This window comes from Poecilia reticulata, chromosome 12 (assembly GCF_904066995.2).
Source record: "Poecilia reticulata chromosome 12, P_reticulata-male-v2, whole genome shotgun sequence".
Taxonomy (NCBI): domain Eukaryota; kingdom Metazoa; phylum Chordata; class Actinopteri; order Cyprinodontiformes; family Poeciliidae; genus Poecilia; species Poecilia reticulata.
Window position 1 is genome coordinate 21,084,307 of NC_088841.1, and position 18,401 is coordinate 21,102,707.

Here is an 18,401-nt window from a genome sequence, read left to right on the forward strand (position 1 = left end):
ACATTATTTAAAATAACAGAAGCAATTCAATCAGAGCGTTAGAAAGAACCATAAGTTCTGCTGCAGGTTGTGGACGAGCTTTTCTTTTTTCACTTCTTTGATCGACTCCGGCGCATCTGAACCTGTCAGCCATCACCAATTTCTCACACTGCTCTGGTCTGATATTGCTCTTTTCTTCTTATAGTCTGTTTCATATTTTCAACTCCACTGAGGGTTTTAAACCCATCTCTTTTTTCACCAGAAATCTTCCAGAGGAGCGGGGTCGAATCAGGACTCGATGCTTGTCGTTTCATTACTTCAGTAAAATTTGCTTTGAGGCGGGAGAATGATCAGTTCTGCAGTGTGACATTAAAAATTGCTTAATTAGGAAACACTTTCCGCAAGGGAACAGAATGTTACTAAGATTTTCTGAGTTTTTTTTTTTTTTTCTTCTTTCTGCTGTGTAAATAATAACACATGGCTTTGCACACGGTCTGGTTTCAGTCTGATCCCACTTTGAAACTAAGCTAGAGAAAATGACTTGATGGTTTTATTCTTAGCTGATAACAGGTATTTTCTAATACTTTAGGATGTGGTAAAAAGTATTCTCACATATTTCCACATTTTGACAATCACAAACTGATCTATTTGAAAATTGTGTCCCCTTTTACACTAATATCCCTAAATAAAATCCAGCGCATGTAGAAGAAAACTCTCTGGTAAGCGGAGACTAAAGTTTATTTTTTTGGTCTATAAGCAAACTGCTGTTTGTGGATGAGAACTAATAATGCACCTAACCATATAGACATAATTTACACCTTGAAAGGTGCTGGAAGCATCTGCTCTAAGGATAATTATGAGACAAGAAATCTGAGACGAGAAAGTTGAAGGAGACAGGATGGATGAAGCTAGGAAAATCAGAGGTCCACCTTTCAGGAAGACCAAATATGCAACTAGTGGTGGAGTCGAAATGCAAACACACACAGAAAATAAATAAACATAAAACTTGTTTCTCTTCTTCATATCGATACAATATTTTGTGTTACTACATCACATACAATCCTCAAAAGAAGCCAACCTTGTAAGTCAGCGCTGTTTTGAGAGCAGAAAATGTGTTATACACTGACAGAGAGGGAACCTGAAGACTCATGTGTTTCATGAGATTGTTACAGTAAGAGTGATGCTGGAAGTCTTCCACCACACACTCGTTCTGCAGTTCTATACCTCCATATTTCCTGAAGCATCGAAAGACAGTAGCCTAGAAATTTTGCTGGATCCATTTTTTTTTTTTTTATCCCCAGAGGCAAAAAAGTATGGAATGATTCTGAGATATTACATCTTCATAAGCACAAACTGCTTTGAGAGAGGGGAGGTTTCAGAGTTATAAGATATTTATGCTGGCAGTGCGGCATTGCTGAGCATGTACATGTAACCTCTTGTTCTCATTGTCTGACTTGAAATGTCACGCACATGAGCGATACTCCCTGGATAAGTGGATGCACTGAGAAATGTTCTCCCAAACAGAAATTACAGGAACATGTCTGTTACTCAAGCTCAAGCTGTCTGAGCTTGTCCGTAACTGAGAACGCTCGGCCTCCTAATCAGTCTGGAGCAGACGTTCAGACTGAATCCCCCCAGACATTGTAAACCAAGTTATACCTTTTACCCTATGAGCAACATCTAAATATTTCTGCCTGAGAAACTGTGCTTCAGCCTTATCTCTGTGAAACCATTGTTTTGTTTTGTTGTTGTTTTTTTTGTCTAAACGTAATGTAATTTGTGTAAAAAGTATGGTACCATCTTTACAAAATGAAGAACCGGTATCTCTTGAAGAGATGAAAAAGAGTACTTTTTTTTATTATTATGAAAGTTTAACTCATATTTCCATTGGAATCGCTTGAGATGTTAAAAACATGGGCTGTTGTTAGAAACCTAATCCTTCCTTGAACATCTCATAACTTTAACCCTGGCTTCTCTGGTTTGTTGGTTTGCAATGATGTCTGTTCAATAGTTTTCTCCAAAACACCTTTAAAGCCTTCTTCTAATTACAAGGAGAGAAGAGAGGTGTATTTTTTCAGAACCAAATGAATTAAATCAATGCTTTCCTCTGAACAAGTCATGTTGACTCTACGTTGATGCCCAACTCTTATTTTTTATCTCTGATATATTTTTAGAGTACTTTAACAAAAAAAAAAAAGAAGTCAGATCTATATTTATTCATTCTTCAAAAGCTTTTCAGTGTAGTAACCCAAAGTCAAGCTGTCAGTGATGAGAAAAATAAAAAATACCCTCACATTTGTTTTTGGTGAGTGTGCTGCTTCACGCTGACAGTAAGGCACAAACCAAAAAGAAATACAACAAAAAAAAACAAACAATTTTGATCAGTTTGACAGGCTGGTGGTCAGAAGCTTTGGTATCTGAAGTTGCAAATGGCAGGTTGTGCAGCACCATCTGATGCACTTGGATATCAAAGTCAGGTACTGACCCACTTATGTCAGATACAGCTTGTACACTGCGCTGAAAGGAAACCAGAAAACAAAGGGACAATATTTAAAATTCATAAGTCAAACTAAAAAAATGACAAGGTTCTCTGCAGAGGTAACTGCTCAGTAAGGGAAATGCAGAAGCAGATTTTTAAAGCATCCTGTCTTCTTTCATCTGTCTGCTGTTAATTTTAACATATCAATGTTTTTGTTGTTAAAAATAATGATATGAACATTAAAATTACATTTAATATTTATGGACAGCCTTCTTGCATTTGAACTGGTTAGTTTAAAACCACACAGTTAAAATGGGAGGAGAATAACACATGATTTATAGCATTTTGCCATAAAAATATGAATACTGTGGGATGTATATTTTTCAGCCCCTTTAGTTTGAAATTACTAAATGAAAATCCACAATTTTATCTGATTATAATTCAGAAATCAAAATGGTATTTAATTGTACACATGTTGTATATGGAGTGGCATTTGTCCAAGTAATCTTTTCCTTGGTTCAAAAGTTGCTGGGTGTCGTGGATTTAACCTCTTCTGTTAAATCTATAGGTGAGGTGCCACACTTAATGTATTCCGTTCTCTCTTTTCCTCAAAACAGAGTAATACATGAACTTGATGGTAACTGAGTGTCGATGTTTGTTATTTATGTATTTGAACAGTAGCGCCAAAGTTCAGTCAGAAATCTTGATTGGAATCTTTGACAGACTTTGATGTTCAAAGATATTCTCCATCCAGTTTATATGAAGTCAATTGTTTTTTTGTTTGTTTGTTGTTGTTTTTTGCAAAAATAATCAAACGCTATAATTATCTGCTAGTCTGTGTTAGTCAATTGCATACAATTTTAATAACATGTTGATTTCTGTGATTGTATTGTGACAAAATGTGTGAAAGTTCATGATGTGTGTGTATTTTGTCAAGACACTGTATGAACCTGATCAAACAGATTCTGTTTTCTATTGGCTCTGATGTCGTGTGCCTCAGGGGGTGTAATAGCACTGGATTTATTATTATTGCTCCTTATTCCTCCCCCATTGCGTGTGAGCCCTATTGACTTTGCTGGCTATTAAGGAACAATTTGTTTTCTGTTTATTATCTCATTTAAAATGGAGCAGCCCATTAGCTGCACTGAACAATAACAGAGGATCCAGCTGAGGATCCAGCTGTGGTAGCAGCTTTAGAGTGATGTATCAGCCTCGGCTTGCTCGTTTTAGGCCTCACCGTCTAGCGTCTCTCAGCTTTTAAGCTTGTTGTTTTGGTACTGGGCGGTAACAGCAGCAATTCAAAGCCTACCTTTTTTTTATCCCTGGTGTTTAATGACTGTCTCTGTTCAATGCCTGAGTGAGCACTGCTCTGAACTAAAGTGCCAGGACCAGGTCAGTGAATAATTAAGTTCCTGTAATAGTCCCCTGCGCCATTATGTGCTGCAAATGCCACAACATCTCCTTTTCAAGTTCAGATATGAACCATTGCTGTGAAATCTTTTAGTATCGATGTGTTAATTTGTGTCTTTACCTATCGGTCGTCCTGTTGAGGACTGTGATAGAGAACCGTGTGGGAACGTGACGGTAGACATTGCTTAGAAAGGAAAATAAAACTCTAAAGAGGCCTGAAATAATCATTTATACTAAAACCTCTTGATGAGTCATCATTGTTTACTCTCATCACACGTAAGACCCACTCATAGCTGAGGGCTTTTGGTTCAAACCGCTTGGGAACGATCCAAAAAATATATTGCAACTTTCCCAGGAATACATTTTAAGTGTTAAAATAGTATATTTTTACAATCTCTTATATTCAGTGTTGCACCTTTGAGTTTATTTATACACAGTTTTACAAAAGTACTGATACTCCTTGAACTTTTTCATTACATCACAGTAGAACCACAAAACAGAGCATTTCATGTCTTTTTTTTGTCATCTAAACACTGCATATTTCTTGATTAGAAAATAACTCAGCACTTGCCACAAATTCTCATTCCTGGACACTGGCTGGTCTAGAGCATCGATGTGACCCGTTCAGCACAGGTTGAATGTTTAGGGTCATTCTCCTGCTGGAACAGGAGGAAATCATGAATCTGTGTTAGTTTTCTGTTTGCTGTGACCTTAGTTCTTGGCTGTTCCTTGGAGTCATGCTCTCAGAGAAAGAACCAAGTCTTGGCAAGAGTTATCAGTGTATGTGGTTGACCAGGACTTCTCTAAAACCTTATCCCTGATCTCTTCACGATGCGGTTTGTTCACTTATATCCTGTAACAAACCTCTGATGCCTGCACAGAACAGCTGTTAACGCTAAGATAACACACAGCTGTACTCTATTTACTAAGTAGCTGAGCTCTGAAGGCAATTAGTGCCACAGAGTTTATAAGGAGTTATATAAGTTGATGGGTCTCAGCTGAAATCAATGACGTGAAATTCAAAATATTGAACATGGCAGAATTGTGTTGATTTTCACTGTGAAGGGCAGCATCTTTGGATCTAACATCGCCATAGCAACTATTTGATACTATCTACGCACTAGTAAAATGCTTTTTCTGTTTACATATCACACTCACTTGGGAATTTCCCAGTGGTTCACTTTATTCTGATCAGACTAAGATTCAGATTTCTGACAAGAAACTCTGATGCATGGAATCGTGGGACATTTAAAGGAACCGGACTTTAAGATGAACAACCATAAGATCCATTAACAGAAAATTGAGCTATTATTGTTTCTTCAGCAGGATAACATCCCCAAAATATGAGGCTAAATCAACAGATTTTACTGATTTCAGTAATGAATAAAGGTTTATTAGAGTTTATTTTTGTATCGTTTCTTGCACTTATTTGCAAGAGTTAAGCATTGTTTAATTCTAATTTACATAGTTGGACCATTTTCTGCATGAAGAAAATGGTCCAAATCCAGGAGTCAAACACCAGGCTACCATGTTGAAGACTGCTGCTGCTACACATGGTGCACATTCTCAACCAACTTAACTATCCAGCAACACATTTAACTTTGTCGAAGACTGTGAGTCAAATCGTTTTGGAGCTCCATATAGTCTATGAAGGCTACTCAGGGCCTGATGGGATGTGGCCTAAGAGCCTTTTAGACTTCTTGACTTGGAAGGAAGCGAGGGAATGACTCGTATTTCACTTCAGATAAATGTGATTAGGTTTCAAACAAGCACTCATGTGGAGCATGGATGGATAGGATTGCATTTCAGAGCAAAGACGCATATCCCATGAGTAACATAATCAGGCTGAATACACAACGCTGCTTTCCTCCACAATGCGATTGCGTCTCACTTAGGTGGAAATGAGAACGTGGTCGGATTCTCCGCTCTTCTTACTTGAGCAGGAAAGGGAAGTTACGTCAGAGTTGACTGGAGGAAAAACATAAATCTAAGGCAACCCTGGTTGAGGCTGCAAGATGACATGGGTCTGGGTCAGTTTCAACTTCTAGCAGGATAAAACCCCAGAACATACAGCCAAAGCTAGGATATAAAGATATGGATCAAATTGTATTCATCTGTTTGAATTAGCCATTCACAGTCCAAATGTAAACCTCTTGAGATTCTTTTTGCAAGACTTGAAAATTGTTATTCACACATGCTTCATCCGTCTGGCTGAGCTCGAGCTGTTTGGAGGAAGAATGGCCAAAGATTTATTTTACTCAATGTGCAAATATGGTGAACAGAAATCTTAAAAGAATGGCAGCTGTAGGATCATCAAAGGTGGCTCTACAAAGTATTTAATTAAAATGCCATGAAATAGAGATGAAGGCCATATTTTGAAGATTTTTTAAAGAAAATTAAAAATCATATCATTTGCTACTTTGTGTTGGTCTCGCAAATCGAACTGAAAATTATAAATACCATGGGTGCTTTGCAAGGTAAGGCAGTATGTATACTATAATATAGTATATTTTCTTTTTTCATAGAAGCAGAATTTTAGACTCATCATATAAAATACTCTCGGTATCCTGAATGTGTAAAGTTAATACAGGATAAAGCTCCATACATTTTTCATAAAATAATAAAAAAAAACACCTCACATAATTTTGAACTTTAATTGGACAGTATGTAATGAGATAAAAGACATGAGCTTTCATTGAAATATCACACAAGTATACCCCAGACAATATATTAAATTAGCTTGAGGTTATTGGATAAAGATCCATCTTTGATTAAACTTTATATAATCCTAGACCTCAGCTTGATACGCTTCAAACAAGCAAAATCTCCAAAGCAGCGTGCATTTTGACATCTTTCTGTCACAACCGACATGAACTTATTTAGCAATTTGAGCACCAGTTGCTCACTTGTTGGATCGAAGTGCACATTCTGCTACTGACGCTGTTGCAATTTCACCAACATTCTTCCACTGGACACTTTTTGATTCTATTACTACTTTGGTGTAGAGGTTTAGACGTGCTCTGATCCAGTCAAGTTGGCCTTAAAAGTTAGCCTTTCTCAAACTTGCTCAAATCCTCACATTTTTCCTACTTTAAGTAGGCTAACTTTGAGGAGAAAATGTTTGCGGACAATCTTACACAATCACAATCTTAGATAACACAAAAATGTATGTTTCTCCATGTGCGTCCGTGTTTGCGGTTTTTTAAATAGAGAAAAATAAATAAAATGCTATGAAATGAATAAGTTATGTAGATGGGTGAAAGTATAGGAATTTTCAATAAAATTTAATTTAAGACAATGGTTTTGGCACATTTCATTGTAAAACCTTGTAAAGACCTTTGACTGCAAGTGGCATTACTCTAGACTTTTCCCCCCAAATTAAACATAAAAGGAATATACTTCAAATAAAAAAACACCCTCTGATGACCTGTTTGATAATTCTATTATAACATTGGTTGTTTAGAAACACAGCTTTAAGTAAATAATGCTCCAGCATCACCTTCCCACATGCAGCACTGTAGCATGCAGAAATTGATCAGCAGCTAAGAGAGCTTGCCACAGATTTCTTTTCTTTTTTGTTGACTTATAAATTCCATACCATGATTGTTGCAACTCTTAGATGCCACAAAAATGCACAATAATGCCACTGGTGAGTCTAACTGATACACGTTGACCTACTCGCTGAATAAATAATGTTTTGAGTGTTATGGGTTCCTGTATATTGTGTGTAAAAATGAGATGGTCACCTCACATCCAAAGACAGGTAGCTCATCCTGTATGTGGGTTCCTCTCCATGTCCTCCAACTTCCTCCCAGAGTCCAAAAACTTGACTGCCATCTTCATTCCTTTCTCTAAATAGCTATTAGTGGTGAGTCGGTGCATGTCTGGTTGTTTGTTCTGTGTGCTGCACTGTGATTGACCTACATAGGACGAAGCATGCATCCTGCTTGATGACCGCCGGAGCCCTGCTGAAGCCCTGCTGAAGCCCTGCTGAAGCCTTGCAAGGATAAGTAGCATACACCCAAAGGATGCTGTCTTTTTGCAAACGACACTGGTCTTTAGAAGCTTTTGTCTCAGTTTTCATTTATTTGTAGCATTTTGCATGTTATGTAAAGTTTGGTTGTGGTTTTATTTGAGTTTTTTGAATGTACAGTCTTAATAGTCATCTGTCAGATTCTCTAACCTGAACTGTGGCTCTCTAGAGTTCCTCTGTAATTACCAAAGCTGCTTTACAGGTGGACCAAATGGGTGATTTCTAAATGCAGTTTGTTCCACTGTTTTTCTTTTACTATTTACAGGTATTGGATTAAAAAGGGTGCATTTTTCTTTCTTCAAAAACAGCTGTAAGTTTCCTTCTACTTTACAAATATGTACTTTGTGTGTTGCTCTGTCACATGAAATCCTTACTCAGTAGATCAATGCTTTTTGTTTTAATGTGAGAAAATGTGAAAAAAGAGCAAATATTTACCAAGGCATTGTAGCCAGTGAAAACATTCTTATGCCTATATAGAGCTTCCAACAATAACTGGATCATTGGTTTTGCAAAGGCACATGACTCATATTTTCTCCTTCCAGTTATTCCTTCGAATAACACAAAGAATTTGACTCATCAGCATTGAAATGAGTTAAGAGAAAACAAAACATGGCAATAAAAAGACAAAGAAAAAACAACAGTACTATTGATTGTTAGACGCCAGGAGAGTGGGTGAATTTGCGTGAACTCGCCGTAGCTCTGACAGTCAGCTGGTGGTTGGATGAAACTGACAGGCTTTTCTGTGTTGGGATTCTAAGCTCCGGTCTCGGCTCTTCTGTTCGTAGAGATATGAAAATGGTGAGGATGCGAGAACCAGAGAGGCAGCAGAAATTCTAACGAGGTGAAAATTCTCGCTGTTAATCATTCCTGATAAGCATTTGTTCATGTCTGTTGAGGCGTAATCCGGGATATGATGAGCTGCAGAGAGCCAAACACTCATTAACACAATGTTCGGATGCTGTCATTGATATGCACGGTGGCTATCGCTCATGTTGAGATGAGGCGGAACATTTCTACTTTAATTCATTAATTTCCATTAAAAAGTGTGTATTAAAAATGTTTTATTTCTATTACATTTAATTAACCTAAAAATAAAAGCAGATAGATTATATATTATGCAATATGCATGGAAAGATGAACTCTATAGCCACAAATGACTCCTGCACTGTGTGCAGAAGAGCTGAAGATGTTTTATATTAGTTTATCAGTATTCTATGCAAATATCTTGCTGCTTTTATTCTTTCTATTGAAAAAGTTGCTTCTTTGCACCATCAGCTGCTCCTGGGTTCCCCCAATACAGATGCAACCTTCTTTTAATCATTAAAGATACTTTTTTCTGTGATCCTGGTTCTCGTGCTGCTGCCGTGGCAGATAGCTGCAGAGAAAAGTACTCTCTTCTCCACAGACTTATAAAATTATGCAACATATGCTGACTAGTTGAAAACCCAATTATCTAGAGTGCATCTCCAAATCCCATCCGAGCAATAACATTCAGCGCATTTGAGCTCAGATGAAATTTCATAACACTTTGTTTTACTATGTTCAGTGTCGCTGTATGTATATCTTCTGTTTACCACTCTTTCTTTGGATGAAAAACACACTCTGGATGTCTTAGATGTTCTGTGCCTTGCAAATGTTTTTATAGCCTCTTTGATTTTTTACTGTCGAAGTCCAGAGTTTGTAGCAAGACAGACAAATACATTGCACTGTTCCTTCCTTATACTGGGTATTAAACAGAATAAGAAGCGAGCACAACCTTTAGTCCCTTTGTGAGCAAGTTTCCGAATCTCTAAAGCAGTTCAACTTAAACTCTTTCGCTTTGACCCGAGTGCAAAAGGCAACCTGCACTGCAGTTCTGAAAATAAATGTGGTTGGTTAAGACAGAGTTCTATCATTTTACAAATATAAATGTTAAGTCTATTAAAGTGTACTCCACTCTGTGACTTGCTGCATGACTGACTTGGAGGTGTAACGGTTGTGGATTAGCTCCACTTCCTATTTGGCTTTGGTCAATTCACACGTCTTGGTACCAGAGCAGGAGGACAACATCTCACACCTGGTTTGGAAGTGTTGCGTGGCAGAAGTGTTGCCTGATGTGGAGGAAAGAGAAGTCTGAGTGAAAGTGGAAGGATGTGAAAGAGAAGGTTTCGGTTGTGATGGGAAACTGTTTGAAATCCATTTTCAAAAATGTGGGTTCAAAAATAGAGTGCATGTTAAATTTATGTGTTGTACAAATGGTTCGGGAACAGTGGACATTTGATTTGGAGGGGTCAAGCTTCCTTACTGAATACAGGCAAATGAAGAAACATCTTAAATTTTGTGCTTATCAAACTTTATTTGCATTTGAGCTAAAAATTGATATAAGCTACATTCTTGTCTCCCTATGTCACCTGTACAAAGTCAAATTTCACAATGGAAATCAGAGTTGTGAAAGGTCATAAAGTTCTATATATTCATAAAAATATGCTTCTTTCCATTTCTCTGCAGACATGGGAGTGCTTATGTCAAAGAAGCAGCAGGTGGAGAAGGTGCAGAAATGCAGTGCGGTCGTCTCGGCCTTCCAGGCCGGCATTAAGGATCGTGCAGTCAAGCAGACAGACGCGGAAGTGGGGGAAGGTGTAGAAGATGCCAAAACTTCAGCCGGTCCCAACGACAAAAACACAGAGGAAGTCAGACCAGAGGAAACAGACAATAATGCAGGTCCGTCAACCTCCCAACAGGCCTCCGCTCCAGTTAGAGATGAATGTAAAGTCAACCAGGAAGCGTGGTCGAGGTTAAGGGACGGGAAAGGTGTGGAGCCGGAAGACCTCGACAAGAGCCATCAACTCACACCTCCTGCTTTTGTCCGACCAAAAAGGGAACCGGATGATGACCAGCCTGTTGAGGTGGACCTGGAAAACAAAGAGCAGGTACTGATTATATTACTGGGCCTCTATGATAAAGGTTGCCCCAAAAGTTATTGACTTACAAACAGTAGATTACTCTCTTGTTGTCTTTATGCATCATATTCATACCCTAAGATTCTTTTAATGTATGCTCTTCATTTATTTTACATACGTTCTTTCAGGGCTGAGCTTTCTCTCTTCCAAACCTAGTATTTTATTAATATTTTTTTCCCCAGAATACTGGCTCATGAGCTGAAAAGTCACAGTGTTCTTCTTAGCTTTTGTTCTGCAGTGTTCTTGTAAACTCACCGTTTTACTTTTAGGTGATAAGTTTAGAACTAGACATTTGAACATTCCTTCCACTTCACAGTTGCACACTTCACACTTCACACTTGCACTGCCTGTAAGTCACATGAAATCCCAGTCCCATAAAAACTCAACATAACACATTGGAATTTGTGGGATACGGTTTAGAAATACTTTTGCGGGGCACTTTATCAGTTGCTATCTTGTCCGTAACAATGCATGCTAATCTCAACACAATAAGAGACCAAAACCACAGTGAGGAATGTAGAGTTCTGATATTGTACACGGCAAAATATCAAAATCTTTTTGTGTCTAAAGTCTACAATGTCTTTTTCCGTCTTCACATATAATTAAGTCTTACTAGGATACAAAGGTGATGAAGCATGAGCTTGAAGTTGTTTCCTACGGCCGGTTTTTGTGTCCCATTAGCTGTGATATGTTGGGGATGTGTGTGAGTGCTCTTCACGTTGAGCATGTTGTGGGCGGCCTGCTTCGGCTGGCTCTGAGAGGTGACTATTTTCAGGGTGACGTTGACTAACAGGAGAGGGAGTTCACACGGGCAACACCTGCAGTTTTTTTTTTTCTATTTTAAACGGAGTAAACACTTGGTACACTCTGACAAGTTGCACAAAATGTAAAAGTAGGAATCCGTCTCCAGTAGTACGAGCCTGTGTTTTGATTTTGGTTACCGTCACTGAGGAACCCGACAGAAAACATCCATACAATGTGACTGATAGGCTCCCATTTTCAAACCTCTCCATATTTCTCAGCTTTTATAGAACCAGTCCTCTCTCACCATAACTTCCTAATTCATGATACAGTATATTGTGAGTGAAATGCTTTTTTCAGTCTATAAAAATTTCAACTTCAGATTTCTTTTGATAACAAAAAAGTACAGGCAAATTATACTCAGTCATCATAACTAGTTTCTTCCTTCCTGTTTTTTATTGCAAGCATTTTTAATCTGTTCCCAATCAATGGACTCCTTTTATAAACGAAAGAAAAAAATAAAATTAAATTAAATGTGTGGTTTTAACAGAAAAGAGCAGTGAAAAAGTTCAAGATTTTCCTGGAGCACTGTAATCATTTGATTCTCATGTGACGCAATTTCAGTGGTCATAAAAAATAAATAATATTCTCGATATGCATGACTTGCTGTTCTCTTCCATGTTTTAAATTTGTTGCGAACTTTGCTGTTACATATAAGATACTTTTTGTGGACAGTATAATTATTATCTTTTTTTAAATCATTAAAAAAAATCTAAACTGTCTCATTTTTGTCATTTCAGAAGATGTGACCAGAATACCATAAATGTAATAATCTCCCTAGGCAATGTTTCAGTACACGTAATGGATGTATTTTTTTTTCTTCTTTCACTAAGTAGTTTCTTTTTATCTATTTATCTACTGAAGCACGTAGATAAAATATTAAATTGTGAAGGCATCTTTATGAAAAATCGCTCTCTTTTAATGTGTAGAGTCCAGCACTCAGACTTCCCTCCAGGGCCGTCTGTCTAATAGAAAGAGCTGTTTCTGCCATATTCAAAATATATTCCATCTCTGCCCCCTTTGTGACACCCAGCTTTTAACTTCCCCTTTGAGCGAGGCCATTTGGGAGAGCTCTAAACACTCCCGCCTGCCAGCTTATTCAGAAATCATCATTCATGAAGCAGCGAGACAAAGAGACACAAAAGGCTGCTGCTACTTGAAACGCATTCTGGTGTTGTTTTAACATAATAGAAATTAAAGCTAGTGAGCTCTTAATGCCACTGTTTTCACTCAAACGACTGTTCTGCTGAATCATTCAGCAAAATGTCGTCTGCTTCCCCTGCCAGCCGCCGAGCGACGAGATGTGTGATGTCTGTGAGGTGTGGACGGCGGACGACCTCTACCCCTGCAGGATCTGCACGCGGGTGTTCCATGACGGCTGTCTGAGGGAGCTGGGATATCTTCGTGCCGAGGCCTTGCAGGAGATGAGAGACACGGCCCACACTGTGACCGGCTGGAGCTGCTACTATTGTGTGAGTCAGCAATGGACAACCAGCATGAACTCGCTTTATAGTGCAGTGTAATAGTAAGTAGGCAAGTTTGTATTGACACTCAAAGGTCCAGTTGTAAAATTTATTCAAATATATACTTTATACGAATCTCATACATGTAGAAAATGTGACTACGTGTGCATTTCCACATAAGAAATAGGAACTCTATTCCTATTTGATGTTATAATGAGGGAAGCTGTAGGATAATTATGGATTTACAGGCAAAACAGCAAATACTCTACGAATGCATATTTAAAACAATAAGCAATTTGGAGTACAACATTGTGCGGTGAAGGAAAAACCTGCTGCTCCCGCCGATATGCAGCGTTTCCATGTGATAGCCATGGCATAATAACGAGACAATCTTCACTGTCCAAATCTGCGACTCCAATCTTCAGCGACCTTTGATGCAACATCAAAGCGATAGGTCAACGTGACTCATTATGAAAGCCTGGAACACGCTGTGATCACGGAACAATTTCTGGTTCAGCTGAGTTCCAACATAACAGAATCTCTCATCATGAATTCAGAGCAAATTCAAAAAAAAAAAAAATGCACAACTCTCCAGCAAACAGATGATGTAATCGGTTGTTGTGAAGCGCAAACAGCTGCACGGCCTTTGTTAGAAGACTCTTCAAAGTGAAGTAGGGGCTTCACTTTCTTCTGCTGTCCCTGAGAAACAATTTCCCTTTGCCGAAGCTTTGCTGTAGGGAAACGTTTTCCACTCCGTTGGAAAGGCTGTTCTTCTGTCTGCCACCGATTTCCTCGCTGTGCTTAGAATGAGAGCGGAGAGACGGGGGGAGAAACGTTTTGATTTTCAATTCTGTCTCTTAGATTTGAAATTGCTTTAAAATATAATGATTGGCTGCCAAAAATAAAAAACATGGCAGAAATGCATGGAAACATTGAAATCCTTTGAAGCCTCTCGTAGACCTGGCAGATGGACGCATAGTAAGTCTAACACGTGTTGTTTATCTGAGAGGACACCTTGAGATATGATTTAAAGTCTTGATTCCGGTTCCTTGGAACGATCTGGTTCACGTGAGTTTGGTTGAACAAAAACTACCTTCTTATTCTGCTTAAAAAAGGAAACTGCTGATTTGTATATTGATGAAAAAAAAAAAAAAAACACTGACAGGCAGAGCTTAGAGGAAGCCATTTTTGTTATAAATACCTATGTGCTGCTGAAGACATCACTGACATTATCCAGGCAGCATCAAAGATCTATTTATACAATCTGTAGGCCAAAGATTAGACAATGACATTATTTATATCATCCATTCCCACGGGAGTCGTTTGTGTGCCAGAGAACATATTATTCTTTTTTTACACAAAACAAATTGAAATGGATTAGTGCGGATGCAGCGATTTCATAAAAGCACCTGATTTAACTGAGCTCTTTGACTGCTGGAGTCGTTGCTCAGTATAACACGTAATGGATGCATTTTTTTTTTTGCAAAAAAAAAAAAACTTCTGAAGATTCTGCTTCTTGACAACAGCGTGGCCATTTGATGTGTTTGATGATTTGTAATGATAGATGGTTATAGACTAAACATAACACACAACTAACAGATCTTACATCTTATCAGGGAATAATCACCATATTCGTAATGAGACTTAGTGCATCTGGCTAGACCTGCTACTCTTCTGAAAGATGCTTTATTATAACATCTGAGGTTCTCATATCACAATACTTTTGATTTTACTCTGCCACCGTTGGATGAACTTATTTGATGCTAATGACGTTTACTTTTGTGGCTGATGCTGATGTCTTCTAAACTCAATAAACAACATAATTGGCTTCAAATGTGGGAATAAATCACAGTTGAAATAGGTGCTGCTGGTTTAACTCAGAAGTCATTTTCTTGACTTTCTTTCCTTCTCAAAATACGTTCAGATTCAGTTTCTAAACGACTTCTGTGATGAATGTGGCAGCAAGTAATCGTTGGAGGATGAGAGCAAAAGAATGTGGTGCTTTAGAATGACATATGTTTTTTTAATGTTTCTGTCAATATTCAATGATTTTATTTCTGCTTAGTATCCACATTTTTATGCAAATCTATACACTTCGACTTCCTGTCACTTATCTGCAGGAACACATGTATTTCCCGACTGAGGGGTAATAAAGTTTATATCTCTTCTTCTATTATATCCTAATAGTTGAGCATATTGATTGCTTCACTGTCTGTTTCATCTACTTCAATATGGTAGCCAGAAAAGGGATTATTGCTGTTAATATTTCTACATATTAAAAAAGTATTGCCGAGAGCTAGTTCAACATCCTTCCAGGCAGAAAAAATTGTTTGGAGCTAGTTCTTAAAGGATGGGGATCTATTTGTGCTATAATAAATATTAAAGGATATTATGGTTTCAGTTGGTAGGAAATACGTCAGTAGGTCTAAATCTTAACATGGGAATAAGGAACTTTTATAAACACTTTTAATATTGAATACTACAACATCTATATGGAAAAGACTGTGCAGGTGGGGGTCTGTTATGTGTAAAAGTGCGTAAAAAAAGTAAAAAAGAAATTGAAATTAGTTCCTGAGGTTGAGGAACTTTATCAAACATTGCTAAAGCTCAATACTACTGTACTTCATTAGAAGTTTTAGGCAGAGGAACATTTGTATGTAATGCTAAATCTTGAAAATAACTACATCTACTTAGTGCTGCTTGGAAATAGTTCTTTTTGGACAAAATGTTGTACTAAATAAATAAGTTAAGCATTTGGGTGGAATTGAGTTAAATGTCTCAAAATATTGAAAAAAGTGAAACATGGATTTACATTTGAGGACACAACATTTTGGTAAACACTTTGAAGACCTACTGAAAATGCTTACAAGCCCTTAAAATCAGTTTTTAGAAAAAATACATCAGACAATTTACAATAGGACCACAGTAAAAAAAAAAATCAGGATGGTAAAGTGCTATACTTACTGAGAGTATCTTGTTGAATTTGTGTGTTCAAAGAATGAGGAACATTGCTGAAAATACCTGCTTGGATGAGAATTGTACTTCAGTGTTGAATCACAACAATTGCACCTGTCTGCCACAGATGCAATTACTGTGATTCAGTATTTCATTTTAAAATTTCATCAACCTTGGAATGGCCTTAAATGCCAGACACATTGTTGTTTTGTTACCTGGTATGAATAAACAGCTAAGGACATAAAATAGGGAAGATTTTAGTAAGTTTCCTCCTGAGAATTATATTCCCAGATTTACTGAAAACACTTATTTTTCAGCACTCGGATGGACTGGTGAAAGCGTAAAGCATCGTTAATAAATATGAATGTTGGCTATAGTGTAATAACAGGGTGTTTGGCAGTTACTGTGCTCTACATAACAGCTGAAAAAATAAAAATGCGGGGCATTATCAGGCAATCTGTTGCTCAGCTACTGCTGGTTGACATAATGAGATCACGACTTCCTCTTTTGGGCTCAACTTAATGTGTGAGCAGTGGGGAATTCAGGCATTTTTCTCACCTACTATTTATCCCCAACAACCTTCCTCAAATAGCTTTGTGAGGATTGTCTTTCTTTATCAGGTCTATCATATATGCTTTTCATTTCTCCACAACTTTATTATTATTATTATTATTATTATTATTATTATTATTATTATTATTATTATTATTATTATTATTATTATTATTATTATTATTAACACAGTGTCTTCACTAATGTTTGCTGACAAACCTCTGCAGCTTTCACAAAATGGCTATATGTATACAGATTCGAAACTATGCAGGCAGGTTATATTTACAAGTTGGATAACCTTTGAAGCCAATTGGGTACACATAATTTAGTGGATGGGGATCCAGGTAAAAGGAGTTGAATACAAAGGCACACCACACTTTTCAGATTTATTTGTAAATATTCAAAATCACATACTCCTTTTCACCAATTTATGCATAATTGTTGTAATTGCATGTTACAAGTTCTGCTTCAGTGTGCAAGTTTGTGGCAATGTCATTAATAAATTCTAAATAGACTCTAAGATGGGGCTTTCTGTACATTTTGTAATTATTTTTTATTGCCCTGTCCCCTGCAGGACAATGTGAATCTTCTTCTAACAGAGGAGGAGATGTACAGTTTAATGGAGACTTTCAAGCAGTGCAAGATCATCCCAGGTGAGACAGTAAATATGCTGTATGTTTGATTTTTGTTTTTCCTTTTGCTTCCAGTAGAAAGTTTTATTTCGCGTTTCTTGTTGGTCAGTGGATAGCCAACACTGTTGTAGCCTACCAATGAATTCATTCAGACTTTTGGTCATGGAAAACATTAATCGGATTAGAAGTCAAGTGGCCTATTGTGACTCTGTCGTTAGCTGTATACACTCCAAGAATCTGGCACTGTTGTAATCTGCACATTACAAAAAGTGGTTCTTAAAAATTGTGTGTTTTGTTGCAGAATTTTGTAATTGGAAAAAATAATACTTTGTGTCCTTTTCTTTCCACTTCTATTTATTTTTCTTATTTGTGTTGCTCCATCACATAAATCCCAGTAAGATATATTTAAGTTTCCAAAATGTGGAAAAGGATATGTATATTGTGTAAGGAGCCATATCTGTCAGATTCTGGTGATGTGTATAAGTTGTCAAGACTAATCTACCGTATTAAATTCTGACGATGACATCATATTTAACAAAAAAAGTATGGAAACATCAGCCTGTGTCGAGTTAATCTATAGGATGTGAGTTGAAATTCTTTTTCGATTTTTCTCAGATCTCAGTTTTTTTCCTCGTTATCCTAAAGCTCTGCAGGATGACGGGCATAGGTGGTCCCGTCTTCTCTGCCCATGAGTCATCCTAAACTAATTATATCTGGAAGACCAGTGGGTGACTAATTTACTGTGATGTGATGAATTGCTCCTTGCCGTTGTAGAGTCATGCCTGGTGTCAGATGAGCTGCTGCAGTACCGCCACTTTGTATCCAAGCAGCAGTTTGAGAAGGACCTGAGTGATGAGCAAGAGGAGGAGGTCTTAGCCCAGTTTGCTTCTCTGGATCCTGAGAAGAAGGGTCACATCGAATGGTCAGACTTTCTCTACTTTGAGTCGCTGGCTGTTCTAAGGAATTTCAGGACTGAGGTATAGTATTTGGATGGTGGAGAAACATATATTGGAATTGAATAGAATAGAATAGAAATATCTGCAAATATTCCATTATGGGGACATTTCTATTAAACCACAATGTAAAACAGTGTGCACAATATCACACCAACAATAATAAAGACATTTAGAATATCAATGTAGTAGCTAAGTTGGGATA

At 37.5% G+C, this 18,401-nt stretch overlaps 1 protein-coding gene across 2 annotated transcripts in view; it reads left to right on the plus strand.

Moving 5' to 3' along the window:
- The window catches only part of phf24 (PHD finger protein 24), a 29,862-nt gene that overhangs the window by 5,420 nt on the left and 6,041 nt on the right, over positions 1–18,401 (plus strand). For both annotated transcript variants that reach the window (XM_081613629.1, XM_081613630.1), the window contains exons 2-5: positions 10,389–10,810; positions 12,928–13,113; positions 17,186–17,264; positions 18,018–18,220. In XM_081613629.1, the coding sequence (XP_081469755.1) occupies positions 10,391–10,810; positions 12,928–13,113; positions 17,186–17,264; positions 18,018–18,220 (888 nt within the window). In that variant the 5' untranslated portion in view covers positions 10,389–10,390. The remainder of the gene's footprint in view (positions 1–10,388; positions 10,811–12,927; positions 13,114–17,185; positions 17,265–18,017; positions 18,221–18,401) is intronic.